At 41.7% G+C, this 23,437-nt stretch overlaps 1 protein-coding gene across 2 annotated transcripts in view; it reads left to right on the forward strand.

The window, feature by feature from the left end:
* The window catches only part of REEP3 (receptor accessory protein 3), a 46,988-nt gene that overhangs the window by 10,931 nt on the left and 12,620 nt on the right, over nucleotides 1–23,437 (forward strand). Inside the window, exons 2-6 of one of the 2 annotated variants that reach the window (XM_064145203.1) lie at nucleotides 11,245–11,498; nucleotides 12,251–12,323; nucleotides 16,569–16,645; nucleotides 17,137–17,257; nucleotides 20,395–20,508. In XM_064145203.1, the coding sequence (XP_064001273.1) occupies nucleotides 11,491–11,498; nucleotides 12,251–12,323; nucleotides 16,569–16,645; nucleotides 17,137–17,257; nucleotides 20,395–20,508 (393 nt within the window). In that variant the 5' untranslated portion in view covers nucleotides 11,245–11,490. The remainder of the gene's footprint in view (nucleotides 1–11,244; nucleotides 11,499–12,250; nucleotides 12,324–16,568; nucleotides 16,646–17,136; nucleotides 17,258–20,394; nucleotides 20,509–23,437) is intronic. The other variant, XM_064145202.1, reaches the window with a different exon arrangement.

Genomic DNA, 23,437 nt, shown 5'->3' on the forward strand with positions numbered 1-23,437 from the left:
TGTTTCTAGATATAGGCAGAGATCTTGTAAGGAGGTTGTTTCTTGTGGACAAGCTGCACCAGTCTTGTTAGAGAAGATAGCCTGGATTTTGCTTTGGGAAATTTTGTTCAGCGCAGTACCTTGTTGCCACAGCCCCCTGGGAAAGGGCTGTTAGGACATGTGCGGTAGATTGATTGCTGGGAGGGACAGGAGAGATTAGTGTTTGGGGTGTATTGGTAGCTGGCTGAAGTGGCCTAATAGGCTGCAAGCTGTGTGCAGGCCATGAGTTGGAAATTCAAAGTTTAATTCTGTCTGAAGGAGGTAGCCCATCGAATGTATTCACTTAGCAAGGTAATTAAGACCATTCTCTGATCTTTACTATGTAAAATAGTGTTTCCTCGTAGCAAAAAGAATGAGTAACAAGCAGCCTGAAAAAATGCCATCAGGAGGATGCATTTTTAAGTGAATTTTGTGTGAGATGTAGTGGAAGGAAAGGAAAATCCTCAGTTTCGACATAAAGGTATTTCTCTGCAGAGAAAATGGGTGTAAGTTTTGAATGTTTTCTTGGGATCTAAATGGTATTTTCTGTAAGACAAATTTGGTGAGGCTACATAAGTGATCAATCTTGCTGATACATCTTGCTCATAATTACATCAGCACATCTGCACAGAGTCTAATACAGAGCATCACTCATAGAAGGTATTTTTTTTTGATGGAGGGTTGTGCTCTTTCTGAACTTGAAGTATCTGACAACAGGTTTCCTGGTTTTGAGGTAGGTCAGTAAAGTATGAGTGGGTAGTATACATGTAATGTATACTCATCACATGAGTGGGTAGTATACATGTAATGGAGTCTGGAGTTCTGCATTGGAAGAAAGGCTTAATTGTATCACAGTATCACAGTATCACAGTATCACCAAGGTTGGAAGAGACCTCACAGATCATCAAGTCCAACCCTTTACCACAGTGCCCAAGGCTAGACCATGGCACCAAGTGCCACATCCAACCTTGCCTTGAACTGCCCCAGGGACGACGACTCCACCACCTCCCCAGGCAGCCCATTCCAGTGTCCAATGACTCTCTCAGTGAAGAACTTTCTCCTCACCTCGAGCCGAAATTTCCCCTGGCGCAGCCTGAGGCTGTGTCCTCTTGTTCTGGAGCTGGCCACCTGAGAGAAGAGAGCAACCTCCTCCTGGCCACAACCACCCCTCAGGTAGTTGTAGACAGCAATAAGGTCACCCCTGAGCCTCCTCTTCTCCAGGCTAAACAACCCCAGCTCCCTAAGCCTCTCCTCGTAGGGCTTGTGCTCAAGGCCTCTCACCAGCCTCGTCGCCCTTCTCTGGACACGCTCAAGCATCTCAGTGTCCTTCCTAAACTGGGGGGCCCAGAACTGAACGCAGTACTCGAGGTGTGGTCTGACCAGTGCAGAGTACAGGGGCAGAATGACCTCCCTGCTCCTGCTGACCACACCACTCCTGATACAAGCCAGGATGCCACTGGCTCTCTTGGCCACCTGGGCACACTGCTGGCTCATGTTCAGGCGGGTATCAATCAGTACCCCCAGATCCCTCTCTGTCTGGCTGCTCTCCAGCCACTCCGACCCCAGCCTGTATCTCTGCATGGGGTTGTTGTGGCCAAAGTGCAGCACCCTGCACTTTGAGCTATTGAACCCCATCCCATTGGCCTCTGCCCATCTGTGCAGGCGGTCAAGGTCCCGCTGCAGAGCCCTTCTGCCCTCCAGCTCAGTCACATCTGCCCCCAGCTTAGTGTCATCTGCAAACTTGCTGATGACTGACTCGATGCCCTCATCCAGATCATCTATGAAGATGTTAAAGAGGATGGGGCCCAGCACTGATCCCTGAGGGACACCACTAGTGACTGGCCGCCAGCTGGATGTGGCACCATTCACCACCACTCTCTGGGTCCGGCCCTCCAGCCAGTTCCTAACCCAGCACAGAGTGTTACCATCCAAGCCGCGGGTTGACAGCTTAGCCAGCAGTTTGCTGTGGGGGACAGTGTCAAAGGCCTTGCTGAAGTCCAGATAGACCACATCCACAGGCCTCCCCACATCCACCAAGCGGGTCACCTGATCATAGAAGGAGATCAGGTTAGAAAGGCAGGATCTGCCCTTCCTAAACCCATGCTGGCTGGACCTGAGATCTTTGCCATCCCTCAGGTGCGCAGTTATTGGCCCCAAGAGAACCTGCTCCATCAGTTTCCCTGGCACTGAGGTCAGGCTGACGGGTCTGTAGTTCCCAGGTTCCTCCATCCGACCCTTTTTGTGGATGGGGACCACGTTGGCCATTTTCCAGTCTCCTGGAACCTCTCCGGTGAGCCAGGACTGCTGGAAAATGATGGAGAGTGGCTTGGCCAGCTCAGCTGCCAGCTCTCTCAGCACCCTGGGATGGATCCCATCTGGTCCCATGGACTTGTGGGTGTCCAGATGGCTCAGCAGGTCCTGAACTAATTCCTCATGAATTTCCAGGGGAACACACTGCTCCCCGACCCCATCCCCCAGTTTAAGAGGCCATTTGCATCCTCCTCCTCTCTCCTTACTGTTGAAAACTGAGGCAAAGAAGGCATTCAGGACCTCTGCCTTTGCTTCATCATCAGTTATAGTGTTCCCCTCCTGGTCCAGTAAGGAGTGGAGGGTCTTCTTGCCCTTCCTTTTAGCATTGATAAATTTATAAAAGTGTTTTTTGTTAAATTTCACGGAAGTGGCCAGCCTAAGTTCTAGCTGAGCCTTAGCCTCTCTAATTTTTCTCCTACATAGTCTGGCTACCTCCTTAAACACATCAGGAGAAGCCTTCCCCTCCTTCCAGAGGCGATACACCCTCTTTTTCTCCCCCACTTCCTTCAGGAGCTCTTTGCTCATCCAGGCTGGTCGCCTCCCCCTGCGGCTCATCTTTCGGCATGTGGGAACTGCCAGCTCCTGTGCCTTCAAGAGCTCCTGTTTAAAGTAAGTCCAACCATCCTGGACCCCTTTGTTCTCAAGAACTGCTGCCCAGGGGACATTGGAAATAAGTTCCTTGAGCAAATTGAAGTTTGCCCTCCTAAAGTCCAAGGTGTAGGTTTTGTTGAGGTGCCTCACTACCTCCCTGTATATTGAAAACTCCACTAACTCGTGGTCGCTACACCCTAGGCAGCCTCCCACTATCACATCTCCTACCAGCCCTTCTCTGTTGGAGAGCAGCAGGTCAAGCTGAGCTTGACCCCTAGTAGGCTCGTTTAACAGTTGGGTCATGAAGCTGTCCTCCATGCACTCCAGAAATCTCCTGGACTGCCTCCTCTCTGCTGAATTAAGTTCCCAGCAGATATCTGGCAGGTTAAAGTCACCCACAAGGACAAGATCTGAAGATCTTGAGACAGCCTCCAACTGTTTGTAAAATATCTCATCTGTTCCCTCATCCTGGTTGGGTGGTCTGTAACAGACTCCAACCAGGATGTCAGATTTATTAGTCCTACCTCTGATTTTAATCCACAGGGTCTCTACCCCTTCATCCCTCACTTCTAGCTCAATGGCATGGAGTGACTCTCTAATATACAGGGCCACCCCTCCTCCTCTTCTCCCTTGCCTATCTCTCCTGAAAAGGTTATATCCCTCCAGTATAACAGCCCAGTCATGTCTGTCGCCCCACCAAGTTTCTGAATCTGTATCCTGTCAGATGTTTTGAAGTGATTAAACTTAGAAACATTTATTTAATAAGTCCTAACCTAGGAAAGTCTCTATTGCCAGTGGAATTGGCAGGGAGGTGACTTTTTCCCTTAAACATGCTAAGGTGATTTTCTGCTGCTTGAATAATTGTATTACTTTTGGTTGTGTTGCACTTTGGGAGAATGTGGCAGATTTAGAGAATTCCAGTTTCCTAAGCTAGAAGGTTAATAGCTGCCTTGCTCTACTCAAGAATATACTTTATTCAGATCAGACAGTGCTTCTGGATATATTCTTCAACTGCTAGAGAACTTCAACACTTTTTTAAAGAGTTTTGGAGATATTCTCCGTTTAAGAATGCTCTGAAGATTTCAACAGCTGTTTCTGATCACATCCCTGCCTTTTGGTAACTAATCTGCTAAAGGAGTTGCTGAGTTTAAGGTTGGTTACTGTTACCAGACCTGGTTTTTTAATGCCATTTTTTGTGATTTCTGTTGTCCCTTGCCTAAGGCAGGGGATAAAAGAAAAAGATACAGTTTGGTGTGAGGTTCAATCCTCACGCTCCCTTGTCCTAACATTTTGGTCCAAGTGTATAATTTCCTTACTCAAATGTGTAGATTTTTGATATAAATTATGATTGGTGTTGTATAACTGAATGTTGTCTGGCAGCAAAATGGAACTAAATTCTGTTGGGGGCTGGAGGGTGAAAGGCTTTGAGTGTAGTGCCTTCTGAAAATATTCATGAGAGGTATGACAGGGTGAGCTTTTGTCTGGACATGTGAAAACCTGGGAGATGGCAAGTTTTCGAACTAAGCCAGCTCTTGGGTTGTAACCCTCAGGGGTGTTGGTGGGCATGACTGAGAGAGTTGCTTTTTTTTCTTTTAATTGCTAGCTGTTGAGTTTTGGTGTGGGGTTGTATTTTGTATTGTGGTGGGTTTTTTTTCCAAGTAAGATTCTTACTGGTACTCCTTATGCCTTATTTAGAGCATTAGAAACACAGACATTCACAGCAGTTGACTTTGTACATAACTGATGTGCCTTACTGCTTTATAGGAAAAAAAAATATATCCCACATGCTTCTCTGTACTGGGAGTGGATTATAAGTAGACCATACAGCATAAGCAAAAATGTTTATGCTTTTCCAGTGTCTGCTGGTTGAAACCTCTGTGGACACATTGTTTAGGAGTATGGCCATGTGTGCCGTTTTAAAGCCAAGAGCAGTCAGCCAAAGACTCAGCATTGTTCTTCAGGCTCGATTTCATTCTGCTGTTTAGTTTCCATTAACAACCTTCCTTTCAAAAGAAATCTTGCTTAAACTGAACTCACTAAGCATAACATGGAGTAGTAATTGTCGTTTATATAAAAGCAAAATAATGCTAACAACATCAGACCTAGTTTCTGCATTACAGTTAAGGCTTTCATAGCACACATAGAGCTGGGAGTCATGTGTGTTATTTTAGGGATTTCCCTGGTCTGGCGAGATCTTAGAAGAACTTGTGTATGCATATGACAGAAATTGAAGATGTTCCTACTATAACTTGCAGAAGAAGAGTAGAGTTGGGAAGAACTGGGCATAGCCTGAATGGGGAGGATTCTTGTATTTGCCAACCCGCCAAATGCTGTGAAATGATCCTTCAGGATGTAGGTGCCTATTTAGACTGTAGATGTACACAGTAGCAAATGTCTCTCTGTATCAGTCTGTGCCAAGTTTGCAGTCTGTCAGTGGGTGGACCAATCCAAATTCACCTCACTTCTAGTAACAGACTTGATAAGGAAAGGTTACTTAGCAGATGGCTTTGCCCACCTTATATGTCATCCTGAATGGCTTTTACTGTTGGGGAACACTTGTGGCCCTTATCTTTCTACATTGAAGAGGAACAAAAGAACAAAGTGCCGAATGCTATTCCTTGCTTCAGGCAATTCCATGGCAACAGAAATGGGCTGGAGTCTTAAATGTACTCATGAATTTTCAAGTTTTGCTTCAGAAATTAATTTTAAATAGTTCTGCACTTCAAACCAATTGCAACTGTAAGTCTGTAGATTTGTTGATAATACTGGCAGTAGCTTGTGTTTCATATGGCTATATAGATACACAAATACATAGTTTTAGTCAGATTTCAATGTCTTAGTATGTGTGAGAAACAATTTTCTTTAAATGAGCAAAGTATCTGTAAAGGAAATTCCTGCACCAAAATAGGCATGACACATTAGCTGTTGAGTGCAGCTGAAAAACTGAAACAGCCAGACATACAACTGGCAGTGAAATTCCACTGGTAAGCAGGATTATCCATATACTAGAAAAATGAAGTATATGATGTCATCCTCAGCTGAAATCCATTTCCATCTGTGGAAATTCGGTTTATGTGTGTCTGTTGCATTACTGGAGCAGGCTGAGATGCACTGCAAAACACAAATTGCACTTTAAAAACTAACACATCAGCTTTCAAATTTGAAAAGCCTTGGAAGAGCTGGGTGCATCCTGAAGTTGTGTTCTACAGTAATTGTAGAAATACCACAGGAGAGGTGTGCTTATAATGCATAGCATTAAGTGTTGCTAACAGTTTTTGGGGTATGGACACAAACAGGAATGTCACTAGAAAATGCTCAGTTGTAGCTTTCTGTCAGTGACACTGATTGTGCCTAGTCTCCCTGCTGCTCCTGTTCTGTGTGTTTCTGCTTCAGTCAGCTGCAGTGATCTCTGTTTTGCCACTATACCAGTCGGTCATGTACAGATTGAGGGTAAAATGGAATTTACTGACCTTCAAACACACCAATGACCAGTTGGCTTTTCTGTAGTTAATTGTGTGGTAGCTTTAGGATTAGGTGACTTTGCCTGTGTGAAGGAGGTAGTGGTGCCAGAGGTGTGGACAGCATCATAGCATGCTTTATGTCAGCTCTGTCTTTTAAGGAGGGGAAAAAAACTTGATAGTACTGATTGCTGTTAGTACTGGCTAAATGTGCTGGTGTTTTTCATTTTAGTTCTAACTACCCACTTCTAGCAAACAAATGGTAGTTTTTCTAGCAGTTCCCTGTCACAGCAATATTCAGCAGTAATTAGTAATGATGCATTGTGGTGTTAACTTTCTTGTTCTTTGGTTTTAAAGTGATTTCTAGACAAATTCTTTAAAATAAAAAAATACCCACGAACATACCAAAACCAACAAAAAAAACTAAGACGTGAAATAGGGATTTATTTTTTCTTTACTCCTGATTTAACCAGCATTGAATAGCGTCAAGATTTGCTAGTTGGGGAACTCTAGCTACCTTTAATGTGTTTGGCTAGTGCTAGTGTGCCTGTTGAACTTGAGGTCATCTTTAGCATGGCTTTATGTTCATCTAACTGTTACTGCAGTAAGCTTTCAGCTTGAGTTGTTTGTGAAGCAGTTTTCTGAGAATGTCTTTCTGTCTTGGTTCCTGTTTCTACCAGATTTGTTCAGTTCTGTTTCTTTTTTCTGTATTTATAGCAAGAAACTTACATGTGCAGGCTATTAGTAGATTTTTAAGTAACTTTACATCATTTTTTGAGATTGAGGTGCATAGATGACAGTAACTACTGCTGTAGAACTATGAAGCTGTCCAACAGCATTGGATATGATGTTCAGGAACCTCTTCCGAATGCACTCAGCAAGTTTGCAGATGAAACCAAGCGGTGTGATCTGGTTGACAGGCTGGAGGGAAGGGATGGCATCCAGAGGAACCTGGGCAGGCTGCGGAGGTGGGCCCAGGCCAACCTCATGAAGTTCACTAAGGCCAAGTGCAAGGTCCTACACCTGGGTTGGGGCAGTTCCAAGAACAAACATAGGGTGGACAAGGAGTGGTTTGAGAGCAGTCAGGGGGAAAAAGACTTGGAGGATGTCAGCTGATTAAAAAACTCACCATGAGCCAGCAATGGTTGCTGGCAGCCCACAAGGCAACTGTGTGCTGGGCTTCATCAAAGGAAGCATGACCAGCAGGATGAGGGAGGTGATTCTGCCCCTCTGCTCTGGTGAGACCCTGCCTGGAGCACTGCATCCAGTTCTGGTGCTCCCAACGTAGGAGGGAAATGGAGCGGCTGGAGCAAGTGCAGAGAAGGACATGAAGATGATTAGATGTCTGGAGCACCTTCCATATAGGGATAGGGTGAGATAGTTGAGGCTGTTCAGCCTGGAGAAAAGAAAGCTCCAGGGAGAGCTTGTAGCAGCCTTCCAGTACCTGAAGGGGACTACAAGAAAGTGAGGAAGGCAATTTTTACAAGACTTTGTAGTGACAGGATGAGAGGGAATGAACTGAAGTTTGAGGGAAGATTTAGACTGGAGATGAGGAAGAAATCCTTTACAATGAGGATGAGACAGTGGAACAGGTAGCCTAGGGAGGTTATTGGTGTCTCCTCTCTGGAGGATGAGGCCTTGAGAAAACCTGGTCTAGTGGAAGATGTCTCCACCCATGGCAGGGGGGGTTGGAACTTAGATTTTTCAAGGTCACTTCCAACCTAAACCATTACATGAATCTATGAGTCTTTTCTTTGAAGAGGTAAGTTTCTGCCTTTGTAAACGCTGTTAGGTTGTTACAATTAACAAGGCTTTCCTTATCTCTGATACTTAATGATGATAGTCAGACAGGATAACAAGCAAAGGTGAGAGCCTTTAGGGCTGATGAGTTACTGAACAGTGTGTTCTGGAGGGACAGAAATCAGAGGAAGAGCTGTCTATAAGACTTCATCAAAATGAAGGCTGTTTGGTGTCATTCCTTCTGTTTTCAGATCCTCTGCTGCTTGGGTGAATTTTTAACCTTGCCTTGTCAGGCTTTTCTCTTAGCTGGGAATAAAACCATTCAGGGTTTTTGGACTGTTGTTTATCTTGGCCTTAGGATGAGAGGTACAGCTGTGTTTGGGTAGGCTTCTACAGATTAGAATGCTGAACCAAAATTCAAGTAGTCTGGACTCTTTAAAGACATTTCAATGTCTGAAGGGTATAAGTAAGCTCTGCTGCAATGGAGTAGCAGCTTGCTTAAACATGTTAATCAGCTTCAGAGTCTTTCTTTGGTTAATTCCCATTTTGCATAAGTTATGAAATTCTGAGCCTCCAGATGCAGGTTTTGACCTGCTCTACGATGTACCAATGTTCCAGTTTGGACCATGAGCATACCCAGTTCTGGAGAGCAGAATGGACTCTTACCCCTTTTTAGGAGTAAGAATGAGACTACTGTGCACTGATGGGAAGTTTAGAGAGAAATTCTGTTTATAAGAGCTCGTATATACATAAGGCAATCAGGTAGAACTAGTATGAAGTCACTAGACCCACACTGGGCTTGTAGAATCCTCCACCCCTTCCACCCTCCATTCAGCCTGTAAGGTAGGCTGAAGCCACCCCTTCCAGATGGGCCTACAAGGCCTCAGTGGCTCAGCTCCCTGGTTGCCAGCCTCCCCACGAACCATGAGATACGAGGAGCGCGCACTGTGCTGGGAGAGGAGGAGTGGAAGCAAGGAAGGCAGCAAAGAAAGGGGAGAAGTGCAGTCAAGCACTGTCTTTTAAATTGTGCTGCTGGAAAGGGAGTAGAGTAACAATATTACAATATCTTCAGACGAGCAGCTCTGTTCCCCTGGGATGGGCCTCTGTCCCTATTGTTTTGTTTAAGGGGGACCTGGGACCCCTCTACCACAACCAGTTACGCTCTTTGATATCAATATTGTTTCAAGTCCCTTTCCATGACAAATCAGTGGAATCTGAGGTTGTGGAGGCCTCCTTGAAGTGCCCTTTAGGTCCTCTTGCTGCTGTCAGCCATTTACAAGTCTGTTGTATGGGTAAAGGCACAGTGTATACAGAGATTGCAAACGCACCCCAGAAGATCTGCTTAGATCTAGTCTTGTGTTGTGGAAGTGAATGGATTCTAGCAGGTATAGGTAGGTAGGTAGCTATGTGTATATCTGGCTTGGACTCTTCTGTAAATCAGGCAGTAATTCTTTTTATTGTCCTAAATTCAAGTAAAATCAGTTGTTTTCCTTAGAGCTGCCGTTGTTCTCTAAGAAAATACAGTGTTTGAGAATTGTAACTGGAGTTTGGTTTTAAAATTATAAAACAATGAGGAAAATATTGCATACTCTGGTGAGGATGGGAGCATAGATGTGTGACTCGTACATTCAACTGTCTGCATTTGTTTGGGCTTCTTAGTGCAAGATAGATGTTAATTTCTTTGAGAAAGGCCTGTGGAGGCCAGCAAGGTGGTCCCAGCACATGACTTGTCATCTAACATGAGTCTGAATGAACTGGGCTTGGGCATCCAGAAAAGAGGCGGCCTTACGTAACTTACAGGAGGGTGGGAGAGTCAGAGAGTGATTTGCCATTGGAATGGGCTGCCCGGGGAGGGGGTGTTCAAGAAAAGACTGGCTGAGGCACTTAGTGCCATGGTCTAGTTGACTGGCTAGGGCTGGGTGCTAGGTTGGACTGGGTGATCTCAGAGGTCTCTTCCAACCTGGTTGATTCTATGATTCTTGCTATCCTCTGAGAGTGACAAGAGTCACAAACTTCTGCCTCTGACGGTAGGTAGCTAAAAGTTTGCGCTATGAGGCTTCTTAAGCATTAGAACAGGTCGCCCAGAGAAGATGTGAAATGTCTTTGGAATTCACCAAGACCTGACTGAGCGAAGCATTAAGTAGCCTTGTCCAAATCTGTCAGCCTTGGTTTAAGCAGGCGATTGGAGTAGATGTCTTCACAGGGCTCTTTCAAACATGAATGGTTTTACCAAGTAGATTTCTACCTGCATATCAGTGATGCTTGGAAGATGGTGTGTATCAAACTGATTGAATTAGAACTTACATGCATGTCTTGTATTTGCAAATACTACCACAGAACTTTACTATTATACCTTTAGAAGATAAGAGCTCTTGGAGTAGTTGTTTAAAAAAAACCAACCAAACAAATTGGGCTTCAAGTTCTTTGACTGGTTTCCTAGGTTCTAGCAGTAAAGCTTGGTATTGTCATGCAGTCTTCTGCAGTGGCTCTGTAGATAGTTCTGCTTATTTAAAGCTACTCAGTGTTAACTATAAGCCCCTATGTTTTAGTTGAGTATTTACTTCAGTAAATTTCAACCATCTGAGTCAAAGTCTCACATACCAGATCTGTCCCAGGTGGACTTGTATTAGACATATGTGATACACCTTCCTTCGCTTGTGGGAAGTTAAATTACTTGAATTCTCATCTTAGATCTCTGGATATCCCTACAGCTGTAGGTTTCTCCCACACGACCTTTCTCTGCAAGCTCTAAGTGCAGAGATTTAGCCAGACTGTTCTGTAATTGCTGCTTTAGGTCAACTGGAGCTGAGGGCAGGCAATTGCTTGACTTGACAAAGTTAACAAGTTGGTGAAATAAGTGTGAAGCTGTTGCATTTGTCAAGGAGGTGGCAACTACTGATGTTCATGTCTCATTAAGGGCAGTTCCACTAGTCTGTGACAAAGACTCTTACTAGAAAATACTATTGTAAAAATGTCGTTAGAGCAGGTCTTTTTTCCTGATCCTGCTCTCAGCATGGATTGCTTGGTATCCTGTCACCCTGCTCTAAACTTCACTGGGGATGAATTTCAGCAGAAATTGGCTGTCTGAGCAAAACTAGATTAATTCCCATTTGCCTTCCGTTTCCAGCTGTTGCAGAGTTCTAGGAGGTGAAATGATGCCATTAATTTTGACTTAAAACTGCTTTTGAAGAATCTTCTGGTCGTCTGATACAAGCAGAAAATTTTGATTACCTACAGATACTTGTAAGAGGCTCTTTAAATGTGATAGTGCTGCCAATGTGAAAACAGTCTTCTCATATGGACAGACTGCAGGACTGGTTCCACTTGTAACTGAACCAGAAGAGCTGCTTGTGCTAGTTTGAAGCTAGCTAGAATGTTTAGGTAAGAAGAATTAGATTACAGGCTGTGAAAGAGAAACAGTGGTGATGTCTACTTAGCTCATAGGCTTGCTGAGAGGTATCAGAATAAGAATGTAAATATAGATAAGACATTTGGTCACTGCCTGGGCTTTGAGCTGCATTTCTCTCTCTCTAACATAACCTGCTGTCTTTGACTAATCCACCTGCTTTCTAACCCTCCTGGCCGACCCTCCAATCTTCCTTGGGCACAAGGCAATGTCTGAGGTGAGGTAGAGAGGAGTGGGAGAAGGTGGAAGGGCGGCTAGGAGCCCCTCCTCGGGATTCCAGTTTGTGGGAGGGGTGCTGTGTTTCTGTATTACCTTTTAACTTGTATATTCTTGTAAATAACTGTAGATATTGTAAATATTTACTTCTGTAATTTATTAAGCTGTAAATATAAAGCTTCACTCAATTTCCAGAGCCAGCTGAGTCTAGTCTGGGTGATTTCCCAAGCATGTGGGGGGGTGGGGAAGTCAGAAAGGATCACACTGCTAGTTATACATGATCTTTTAGAATCAGTCTTATGAATCTCTTTGTCTTCAGCCTTTCATGTTCACGTTACTTGCCTGTGTATTGCAAAACTTCCAAACAACCTTTAGCACTGTGGTTTTTTTTTTCCAATCTAGAGAATGGAATTTTTTATTAAGTTGTCTGCTTTGCTCTGATGATGTATTGTCACTGTTTTCTCATATATGGCATAGAAGATTCTGAAAGCTCTTTTTTATTTTCCACTAGGCTGGTGTTTGGGATGCTGTATCCTGCATACTATTCGTACAAAGCTGTGAAGACAAAAAATGTGAAAGAATATGTAAGTCACAGTGCTTTTAATTGCTTAACTAAATGCCCCTGCTAACATACAGCTGTGGAAATTTTATTATGCAGTGCAATAGATAATATAAATGCTTGACCTTTAGTCTTAGATACAATGCATATGTGAATCTAGTGATAATTCTGTGTTTGGAGAGCTAAAGGACTCTGAAACATGTTCAGCACAAATATACAGTTATATTTTAGTGGGTTTTAAAATATAAACGTGGAAATGATGACAGCATTTCAGTGAAGTGCCCATGATTACATGCTCCTGGGCAGGGGGTAGGAAAATGGTTCCCTAAGTCTGCCAACACCTGTAGCATAAGCCATGTTGTTGATTGGTGACCTCTTGAACGGTCAGTTGGAGTATGGAGCTCTACATGGCATTAAAAATCCACATGAGAAAAGGGTAGCTCTGGTTAATCTATTGTTGAAAAGATTTGGTTAAGGTGATATGAAGGAAAGCAGCAGAACAGACAGAAGAGTAAGATGGAGCAAAACACAATTACTGTAGTTACTGCACCTTATATTAAGCTGTTATTTCCCTGCCAGCGTGAGCAATGATGATCGCTACAAGAATGTTATGCAATTGCAGTCACAAGGAACTTGGGACACTGAGTTACATGCCTGTTTTAAGAGCCATTGTAACATGGTTTTGGCAGCTAACCTATATAGTCTTCAGAACCTTGTTCTTGACTGCCTGGCTTGTGAAGGCATCAGTGCTGTGAGTTACTTAACTTGGCAGCCATAGCTGTGACCTAATGCTGCTGTCTGGATGTGTGATGTCTTCACTTTGTAGTTGATTGTGGTAGTAGAATGCATGTGTTGTTCCTTCCCTTGTATGTCTTCTATTTAGTCTGATCACTTCACCAGGGCTCCAGAGTGGACATCATATTCATACTTCTGGTTTCTGTGCACAAGCTGATTAGAGCTTATTTGTGCACATGAGGCTGAAGCCTGACAAAACTAAGCTTCTGGGAGAAAAAAGATACCGAAAGCAAGAGAATATTTTCCTCTAAGTCATGATTGCTTTAATCTGTCAGTGAAGTATATAATGCAAAGAATTTATAACTGCTTTTCCTCCCTACTCCCTCAAAGGGGATCCACAGGTTAGGTAGATGATAGGAGTTTCAAACTAATATAAACAATCACCTTACTTTAAGAGGCTACCATTGCTTGTTGCCATATGTTTTCTAGAAAAAGAAGTTTGTAGAGTGCTGAGGTTTTGATTCTTAAGTCAGTGGTTCAGTTACTTGTGACTCAGCGATTTTTCTTGGCCATCCTATTTTAGAGATGCCTGTCATTTATCTAAGAACTTTTGTAAAGCCTGAAACCATATATTTTTTTTTCCTGACCATGTATTTTCATTTAGTCTGAAAGCACAGCTTTTCAGTCACCTGTTTCCTGTAAGTAACTTGTAGCTGCCTACAAAATGCTTGTGGAACTTGACCCATTACAATGACATTTTCAGGGGCAGGGAATGACATAGATTTGTCAGTGAGTTACCACTCCATTGCTGGTTGCTTTGAGTGTCCAGGCAGATCTTGGCAGTGACCCATGGCTTCCATCTTCTCAGCAGGGTCATTTTCTTTTACAGAGAGGGTGTGGGCTTAACTGCAGTCTTACACATGTCACAGCTCTGTTGCCAGTCATGGTATGGCCCAAGCACAACTTCCTTTTCAGGCTTAAGTGTGGCTCAGGAGCCATCTGCTTTCATTTGTTAGATTGCAAGAGCTTCCACCGGTGAAAAACCAAGTATAGGCATCCTGACTTTTTGTGTAGGTCATGATGCAGCAAATTGTTAAAATATTATTTTGAGGTGAGGTGTGGTGCTAATTGCTTCTCGTTTTGGTAATGTAAAAGACTTTAGTTTTAAAAATGAATATCTGTGTCGTTGAGGTGATTTATTTGTTCTTGTAGTTATCCTGGTTTAATGGAGTTGACCAACATCTTTTGAGGAGATTTTTTTTAATGTGTTACACCAAAGTGCTTGTAATAATCATTTGAAATGTAGTTTAGAAGTCTGAACAAGCAGTCTTCTCAGTTCTTGGCCTCAAAGTCCTGACTTGACAGGATCTGCTTCAGCCAAAGCAAACATGAACTTAATACTTGAATTGTAGAGGAAAAAAAAGTTAACACTGGCATCTGTAATCACTCTTTTAACATAAGAAGCAAAAAATCAAAGCTTCTGTAACTTCATCTTTAGAAGTTTAGTAAATGGTAGTCTTCATGGCAATGGCAAACACAACCTTCTGTTTTCCTGGGGTTGTTTTTTATTTTCTTTTGGTCATCTTATAGTATGCAAACCATTGTAAGTAGCTTTTGGTATGTAATGCACCAGTTGTGCTAGAGTATGATTTGACTTGGGTTTGTGGAAATCTTTGCCCAGACCTCAGCAGGACTCTTGGCAGTTGTCATGTGCCCTTCTGCAGAACTTTTCTTACTGTTCCTAGCAGCTCAAGAGAAACTCTACTTCTGCTCTTGTTCCTAATTGGATAAATAGAAAAATACATCAGAAAACAATTCAGTCTTGCATGACTTAAACCTAAGGAAGATGAAATTTTTATGAGGCAAGGGTGGATGTTAATTTTATTTTTATTTAGGTGTTGACTGGGTCACACGGGGGTCACCTAATTGTCATATGGCCTGTCAGACATGACTTCAGCTGTTGTGTAGTTTGTCTTCGTTTATTCAAGCTTGAAATACCTAAATCCTCTGGGAGACTGAAGAATGTCCTCACATGACTGATTTTCTTTTCAAATTGAAATGTGGAAAAGCATTTAAGATTAAACAGCCTCAAACAGTGATGGAGGAAGTGTCACTGAAACATAGTGCTCAACTACAAAATAGGCAGTAGTGTAGCATTAGGTTTTAAGTACTTAAAGTTAAGTCCATTTCAAAAAGATTACTTTAAGAGTGAAGATTAAATCTGAGCCAAGTCCTCTTTTGAAAGAGTACCATGAATTCAGGACTAAAACCAGCATCTTAAAAATGTGATGTTTAATGCTTTGAAGGTATACCAGAGTATTTAGTAGTCTGCATGTCATAATTGAAATGTTATTGCATCTGGTTGTGGGCGATGCTTTTCTTTTTTTGTCTATTTTAAAACTCTCTTTTCTAGCATAGTGTTGAAATTTAAAGAACATGTGGGTGTTCAGTTAGTATAAAGTGGTGGTTTGCACTGACCTAGTTTGGAAATATTATCATTTAGCCACTGATAGCTTAGGGAAGACAAATGTGTGGAACTGCTTTATTTGTTCTGATTTGCATAATCAGTTTAGACAATAAAATCTGATCAAATCTCCCGAAGAAATTAGTGATTTAGCTACTAGAAAACAGAAAACTAAACCTTGTGTTTTAAAAGCATTGTTTGATTTCAGAACAGTGCTATATACGGTAAATCTTAAAACCAGAATCATAGAATCAACCAGGTTGGAAGAGACCTCCAAGATCATCCAGTCCAACCTAGCACCCAGCCCTAGCCAGTCAACTAGACCATGGCACTAAGTGCCTCAGCCAGGTTTGAACACCTCCAGGGACGGTGACTCCACCACAGAAGTAATACATAGGTGTAGACCCTGAAGCTTTGACATGCTTACATGTGAACTCTTATTAATGGATTCTTTTGGTCTTTGCATATAAGTAGTGTTACACTTCCATGAAAATGTGTTGTTTCCTGCCTTGCACCAGGGTTAGTCTAATGCTAAGCACACATACAGAACTAAACTGCAAAGTATAGCTTTACAACATTTTGTGCAGGGAGAGAATGGGCTACCTGACTTAGTAATACTTGTGTATGTGGTGTGTAAACATGTGGCTGAGTTTGTAAAGGAGTGAAATATCCTTTGGTGCTGTAGTGGGATTTGTACTTCATATTTAGAGGAATCTGCTGACTCATTGCAGTTTTATGTGCTTGCTTGTTTAGTGGCTTTCAGTGTGGGGTGTTTGTGGTGGCTTATTTTTCACATATCACTAAAGCTTTCTGGAGGCAGAAACTCATCTGTGAAGCCAGGCAAGGTGGTGACCTTCATGACCCAGCCACTTAACTTCTTGTAGCTGTACCAGTTCTACTTGCAAACAGAAAAGCTATAGAATCTTCATATAATTTAGGTTGAGGCTTGGTTGATGCAGATTAAGATATTGTTGAATGTCTTGCTTGGGCTGCTCTGAAGTGGTTGTAGAGTGTGTAGTGTGTTCTGTGTAAAGATGAAATTCTTACTGAAGGTGGTATCTTAATTTTCAGGTTCGCTGGATGATGTATTGGATTGTGTTTGCTCTTTATACAGTTACTGAAACAATAAGTGACCTAACAGTCTCTTGGTAAGAGCTTGCTTTTCCAAACTTTAGATAAAATTGGATTTGTTTCTGATGTTCTTTGATTTGCAGTAATTTAATTTTTATTAAAAAAAAGTGCTTGTTAATAGGCTTATTTTCAGGAAAATATCTCAGCAAATGTGAAGAATAACATCTATTTCTCAATGTGCTGTACACTCACTTGAAGTAGGGACCAGAAGACTTCTGTTTTTGCTGTAGGAACTGAATAGGGAAATAGAACTCTTAAAAAGATGCACTTTAATTTCTCTGTGTAGGAATGTATAAGGGAAAGCAAGTATATAAACATTTCCATTTCTTCAATGACTGCATAATCAATTAAATATGTAGATCTTTACCTACTTATATGAAGAATTCTCTATGGTCATATGTAATTGTGGCTTGGTTTTGGGTTCTTTTTAAGGTATCTGTCCATGATGATTAATTACTGTGCACTTTGTTACTGGAGTTGTTGATCTCATGCAACCTTTAATTTGTAGGTTTCCACTCTACTATGAACTGAAGATAGCTTTTGTTATTTGGCTTCTTTCTCCATATACTAGAGGGGCAAGTTTAATCTACAGAAAATTTCTTCACCCACTTCTTTCTTCTAAAGAAAGGGTAAGGACAAACTTCTTCCTTTAATACCTTATGTGGAAATACTGTATGCTAAAATACTGTTGCTGGATCTATGATAGAAGCAGATCAGTGTGTTACTGGTTTATCAGGCAGTGTGAACTTGGACTGCCAGAGGCAAGTGCAGATGTATGTCATAGAATCATAGAATAGCTTAGGTTGGAAGGGACCTTAGAGAACATCTACTCCAACCTCCTCACTATAGGCAGGCCTTGTTCATATATATGCTTGTGTTTGAACTTAGACAAACAGACAATGCAGTACTTCGTACTGAGATGAGTGTGGTGTTTGGCCTGCTTAGTGCACTTTGGGGAGCCCAGTTCACAGATTCGGGCTGCATCAGGTTGGAAGGGATCCTCATAGGTCATCTTGTGCAGCCCCCTGCAGTGAGCCCTTCAACTAGGTCAGGCTGCCCAGGGCCACATCAGGTCTGATCTTGAATATATGTAGTGACAGGACCAGAACCATGTCCCTGAGCAGCTTGTTACAGTACTTCACCACTCTTAATTGTGGAGTACTTCCCTGTTATGTTTGTCCAACATGTACTCTGTACCAGTGTGATGGGTTAGAGCAGATATTTCCCCCAGTAGAGTAAATTCACTACAACTCAGAATTTTGAGAGGTCAAAAAAAGAAAATGGAACTGTACTTTTGTAACAGTATAAGGAGAATAAACTACTACAGAATGTAATAACTTTAAAGAAGGTGGAGATGGGGATGAGGTCAAGTGGTGGTGAAGCAGCAAAGCAGCAAGCCAAAACAGTGGTAGGGGAAGATAGCAGTGGGCACAGCAGAAAGAGCAAGGGAAGGATACAAGCTGTGCTTCCAGACATAAGCTTTTGATGCCTCAATGAAATTCTATTAACTTATCCATTGCTACCATTTTATAGCCTATCTCTGGAATGTTCACTTCTCTACTCAGAGACTCCAGTACTCTTCTGCTTCTAAGTTTCTCTGTTGCCAAATTTTTTTGTCTGAACTAGAAATCTAGTTCACATGGCCACAGCCAGTTGCAAACCATTGCCCCTTGTCCTCTTGTTACAAGCCCTACTAAACAGTCCTTCCACAGCCTTTCTGTAGGTCTGCTTCAGGTATTGAAAATGCAGCTCTAAGGTCTCCTTGGAGTCTTCTCTTTTCAAGGCAGAACAGCCCCAGTTCTTTCAGCCTGTCTTTGAAGAAGAGGTGCTCCAGCCTTCTGATAACCTTTGTGGCCCTCTTCTGGACCCATTCCAGCAGGTCCATGTCTCTCTTCTGTTGGGGGCCCCAGAGCTGGATGCAGTACTGAGGTGCGGTCTCACCAGAGCAGAGTCAAGTGTCAGAATCACCTGTCTCAACCTGCTGGCCATGCTGCTTTTAATGTAGTCCAGGATCCCATTGTTCTTATGGGCTGTAAGTGCACATTCATGTCCGACTTCTCATCCATCAGTGCCCCCAAGTCCTTTTTTGCAGGGCTACTATGCATCTCATCACCCCCGAGCTTGTATTGATATTGGGAGTTGCCCTGACCTAGGTGCAGGACTTTGCATGTTGCCTCACTGAGCCTCATGAATTCATAAACATTAGCTGAATGGAAGTGATGCAGTTTAACTGTCTCTGAAGGAATTTGTACAGAACTCTGTGCAGAAGCATGAATGCAGTTTTAGCAATTGTTCTTCATGGTACCATTATTTCCTAGCACAACCTAGTCATAAAGCTTCTCAGAATGAATGACATAAATGACTTCTCTGGTGTGCAAACACACAGGATAAAAGGAGAGACTTTCTACTGAGGTTTAAGGGAAAACCAGTCTGCAGCAGAAAATACCCAAACAGAAAATAGCCAAAGGATATTTAACTTTAGCTTAAAATTTGACAGGCACACAGATCTGCTTAGCTTCTTTTTTCAGTCTGGATGTGTGGAGAGAGTGATTAACAAAGATGTGAAGAATATCACTGAAAAATCTCACAGTTTGGGAAATAGCATTTATAACAGTCAGTGCTGGGCTTGGCCTTTATTAGGCAGAACAGGTAGCTGATGTAATTGCCACTGATCGGAACAGTAATTCCATCGTGACCTTCTGAGGATTGAACTATAAACCATTTTCAGCTTTGAGATTTTTCTGCATGGTGTGGTAGCTGTTATGAACTACCTTGAAGCCTTTATCTCCAACTCCAGGCTGAGGATAAGTGTCATGACTGTATTGTCCTTGATGATTAACTGTGTCAAAGTTCTGGCTTCAAAAGTTCTTTATGAGGCCACTCTACCTTTCTAAGGAGCTCTCTGATTTTGGCTTAAGCACACTATTCCTTGAACAATTTTTGTCTGACAAACTAAGCTTAGTCTATAAGGAACTTATTAGGTAGCTGCAATGTTTCTGAGCTGGACAGAAGTGATCTATTTTATCTTCTTGTTTGACCAGATATGTGACTGTGCTAGTTTGAAGCTAGCTAGAATGTTTTGGTGAGAAGGATTAGATTACAGGCTGTGAAAGAGAAACAATGGGATGTCTGCTTCACTCATAGGCTTGCTGAAAGGTAGAAGAACAAGAGTATAAACATAGATAAGGCATTGAGGCACAGCCTGGGCTGTGGGCTGCGTTTCTCTCTAACCTCACCCTCCGTCTCTCTGGTTAATCCACTTGCTTCCTAACCCCCCTAGCTGACCCTCTACTATTCCTTGGGGCACAAGGTAACATCTGGGGTAAGGTAGAGGGGTGGAAGAAGGTGGAAGAGTGGTTGGGAGCATCTCCTGGGGACTCATGTTTCTGGGAGGGGTGTTGTGTTTCTGTATTATCTTTTACCTCATCTATTTCTGCATATAACTGTATATACTGTAAATATCTGCTTATATATTGTGCTAAGCTGTAAATGATAAGCTTCATTCCATTTCCAGAGCTGACTGAGTCTAGTCTGGGTTATTTCCAAAAGTTGGGGGGAAGCAAGCAATACCCAAACCACTACAGTGATCTCATTTAAAAAGGGATTCTAAGTTAATGAAATATCAATATGTGAAGGCAAAAGTAATTGTCCCTTTACTTCCTACTATCTTGAGGATCTTGTGTCTTCCTTTATTGATGGAAAAATAATACTTTGGGTAATGACTCCTATGCACAGCACTCTAAAATGTAGATATGTTTTGCTTTAGGAGATTGATGAGTACATCGTACAAGCCAAAGAAAGAGGCTATGAGACCATGGTGAATTTTGGGAGGCAAGGGTTGAATTTGGCAGCAACCGCTGCAGTGACCGCAGCTGTAAAGGTAACTTTTTGCTTGTATTGATTGCTTTCATCCTTGATAGAGAGCAGTGTGTAATTGTACTGATGATTTGCTATTCCTAAGCACAACATTAATTGTGCAAATGCATTGAAAACCTGGAACAATTTAGGGGTTGTAGCCCTATAATCATCGTCATACTATGTTTAAGATGGCTTTTACTTATTTCTGGGGTGACAGCGATCACATTACTGTAATTCCAAAGCTAACATGCAGGTTTTTTGCTAAAGATGACCATTGTTTCTTTTTCTGTCTTTGTGCTTTCTTGTTGGTAAACTATTTAAAGGATTTCTGGCTTTTCTGCTGTTTTTCTCCAATCAACTTGAGGTAATTCCAAATCTGAAGTAAAGCATGAAAGATTACTACCACAGATGCAAGTTATGTTCGCACAATTAACTTATTTGCTACTTGTTGATTGAATTATTAAATTAATACACTAAGCATAAGCTTGCATATTGCTATTTAGCATATTCTTGCTTTGTCATGTAATTTCTATTAAATTATGAAGTAAACCCTGGTTGTTCCTGAATTGCATTCTACAAACCTCATGACCCTCATTTGAATTTCAGAGTATTTTAGGTACAGGAAAGCAAAATGCAACCTTCTAACTTAGAAACTTGTGGCCCAGCAAAAGGAGTATAACTTTTGGTGATGTCTATCCTAATAGTAAATGAAACCAAACCACACAAAGTATGTAAAGAAGGATGTGTGTGTCCTAGTTAAATAGGATTAATTTCTACCTGGGAATAAATTAAAGTGTTGTGTTTATAGTACCAGGACTGAAAACTTGAACACTGTTGTTAAATGATAGAAGGCAGTGTAGAGAGATGACTGTCAGGGTGAAGCAGCTACAACTATCATTTTAACTTAATTTCTGCAGCTTCTTTCTATGAACTTCTTGGCTTAAAACAAAGGCAGTTTTAAAATGTACATTTTCAGATGCTGTCTCAAAAAGGTCTGTTAAAGTATCCATGCATATCTTGTTTGATCATTATCTCTTTGTAAAGCTACATGTGCGTGGTAGTGTATAACAAAAACCAACAAACAGAACCCCCCAAACCAAAACAAACCACAAAAAGCACCAAACAGAACAAACCAACATCAGAACCCAAATAAACACAAACTAACTAACCAAAATACCCCACCCCCACCAAATCAATTTAAAAATGAACCTAAAACACTGATAATGTGATTAAATTTGATCACTGATTTATTTTTTATCACATTATTAGTATTGGCTGGAGGCATCAAATAATTTATTCTGAAGTAGGGTACACCTCTAAAGGAATAAAAGTATTCAGACTGGAAACAGGTTATTGACAAAACCCAAAAAAATGAACCCAACAAGTAAAACCCAAAAAAAACCTGTATTGGGAAAGAGTTTAAGACCTATGCTAAATGCTGTAAATTCATTACCAAACAGCAAATCTCAATTGATTACAAAGTGCACCTGTAATGACAGTTATGTTCTGTGTGTTTCCCTTCTGTCTGGCTTGGGTATTTTCTTGTTTGTCCTTACGGTGTTAAAGAGACATTATAAGATTATACAAATACCTTCTCCAAGGTTTTTTTTCCTGAAATAATAACTTTGTCCTAAATGTCTGTGTTTAGATTTTGTTGGTCTTCAGCTGTGACTGGCGAGATGGCTGCTCTGTTTGTTAAAACTTGTACTCATGGGTGTTTGTGTAGAACTAGTTCATCTCAGATGAGATACTTGGGCAAAAAAACTGTCCCAATAGCAAGGACCATAAAATAGATGTGATTTTTAAACGGTATGGAAGAGGAGCCTCCGCAAACTGTACAACTTTTAACATGCCAAAATAAGTTTGTCATTCCAGGAAGCCGAGGATGACTGCAAGCAGATGCAGACAATGCATATGTTCTTGATATTTTCTTTTTTTTTTGGTCCCTGTTTTTCCAAGAGCTGACTGCTGCCTCCAGCAGGTGAAAAGATTATGCCTTCAGTATGAGCTGCTAGGGCATGCTATAGGATTTCAGGAATGAAATCTTATTAGTGGGATCAGTTTGGATGGGAAGGAGACACTGTTTCATCACTACTTGTGTTGTTGTTAAGGAGCAGATGTGCTTATGCTGACATATCATACCTCGGTTTAGGAGTAGAGAGGTTAAACACAGGAGGAAGTTCAATGAAAGCTTCTGTTGGCTGAAGTTTCCAAACAAAAGATGCTATGATGTCTGCTTATACTGGCTTTAAAAGGAGGGTGGTAGAATAGCTTGGAAACTCTTTAGAATATTTGCAAGATGAATTGTGGGAAAGAGTGGTTTTCTCCAAGAGCTGTCAAAGTAGTAGGGGATTAGCATTAAACAGCCAGCTGGCTGGGCAGGGGAGGCTGGAGCAGCCAGCCAGGTCAATCTACTGAAATTTGACATAGATTTAAACCTGCTCTGCCTGTAGTTAAGTTTCAATGTAGCTGGCAGGAGTCATGTCTTCCAGCATACATTCCTGTACTGCTATTTTTAGCTGGTACTAGTCAAACACTCATCATATAAAATGTAGTGTTTCAAATCTTGCTAAATAGCGTATATTAGTAAAATAACTTGTTACTTAATATGACATATAGCAAGTCTTTGTAAAATCCTGATTTCAGGAAACTTACAAATTATTACAGTCTAGGCTGACTTTGACAGTTTCTTAATAAAACTTTCTTCAGGATATAAAAGAATCAGCAACATGATGCCTTGAATGAAGAAAAGTTACTGGAACTCTTCTCAGTAGTACATGGATTTGTGGAAACTATATCCACAACATGCTGGTTACCTGTGTTCAGATTTTTGCCAACAGAAAACCAAGTTACTGGTTTGTATATCGCCGTGTGTGGGGTGGCTGCTAAATTAAGCTGTGAAATGCACTGTTGTTTAGGAGGCCACACAAATATTGTTCATTTGGAAGTTA

The sequence above is a fragment of the Pogoniulus pusillus genome, chromosome 6, assembly GCF_015220805.1.
Source record: "Pogoniulus pusillus isolate bPogPus1 chromosome 6, bPogPus1.pri, whole genome shotgun sequence".
NCBI lineage: Eukaryota > Metazoa > Chordata > Aves > Piciformes > Lybiidae > Pogoniulus > Pogoniulus pusillus.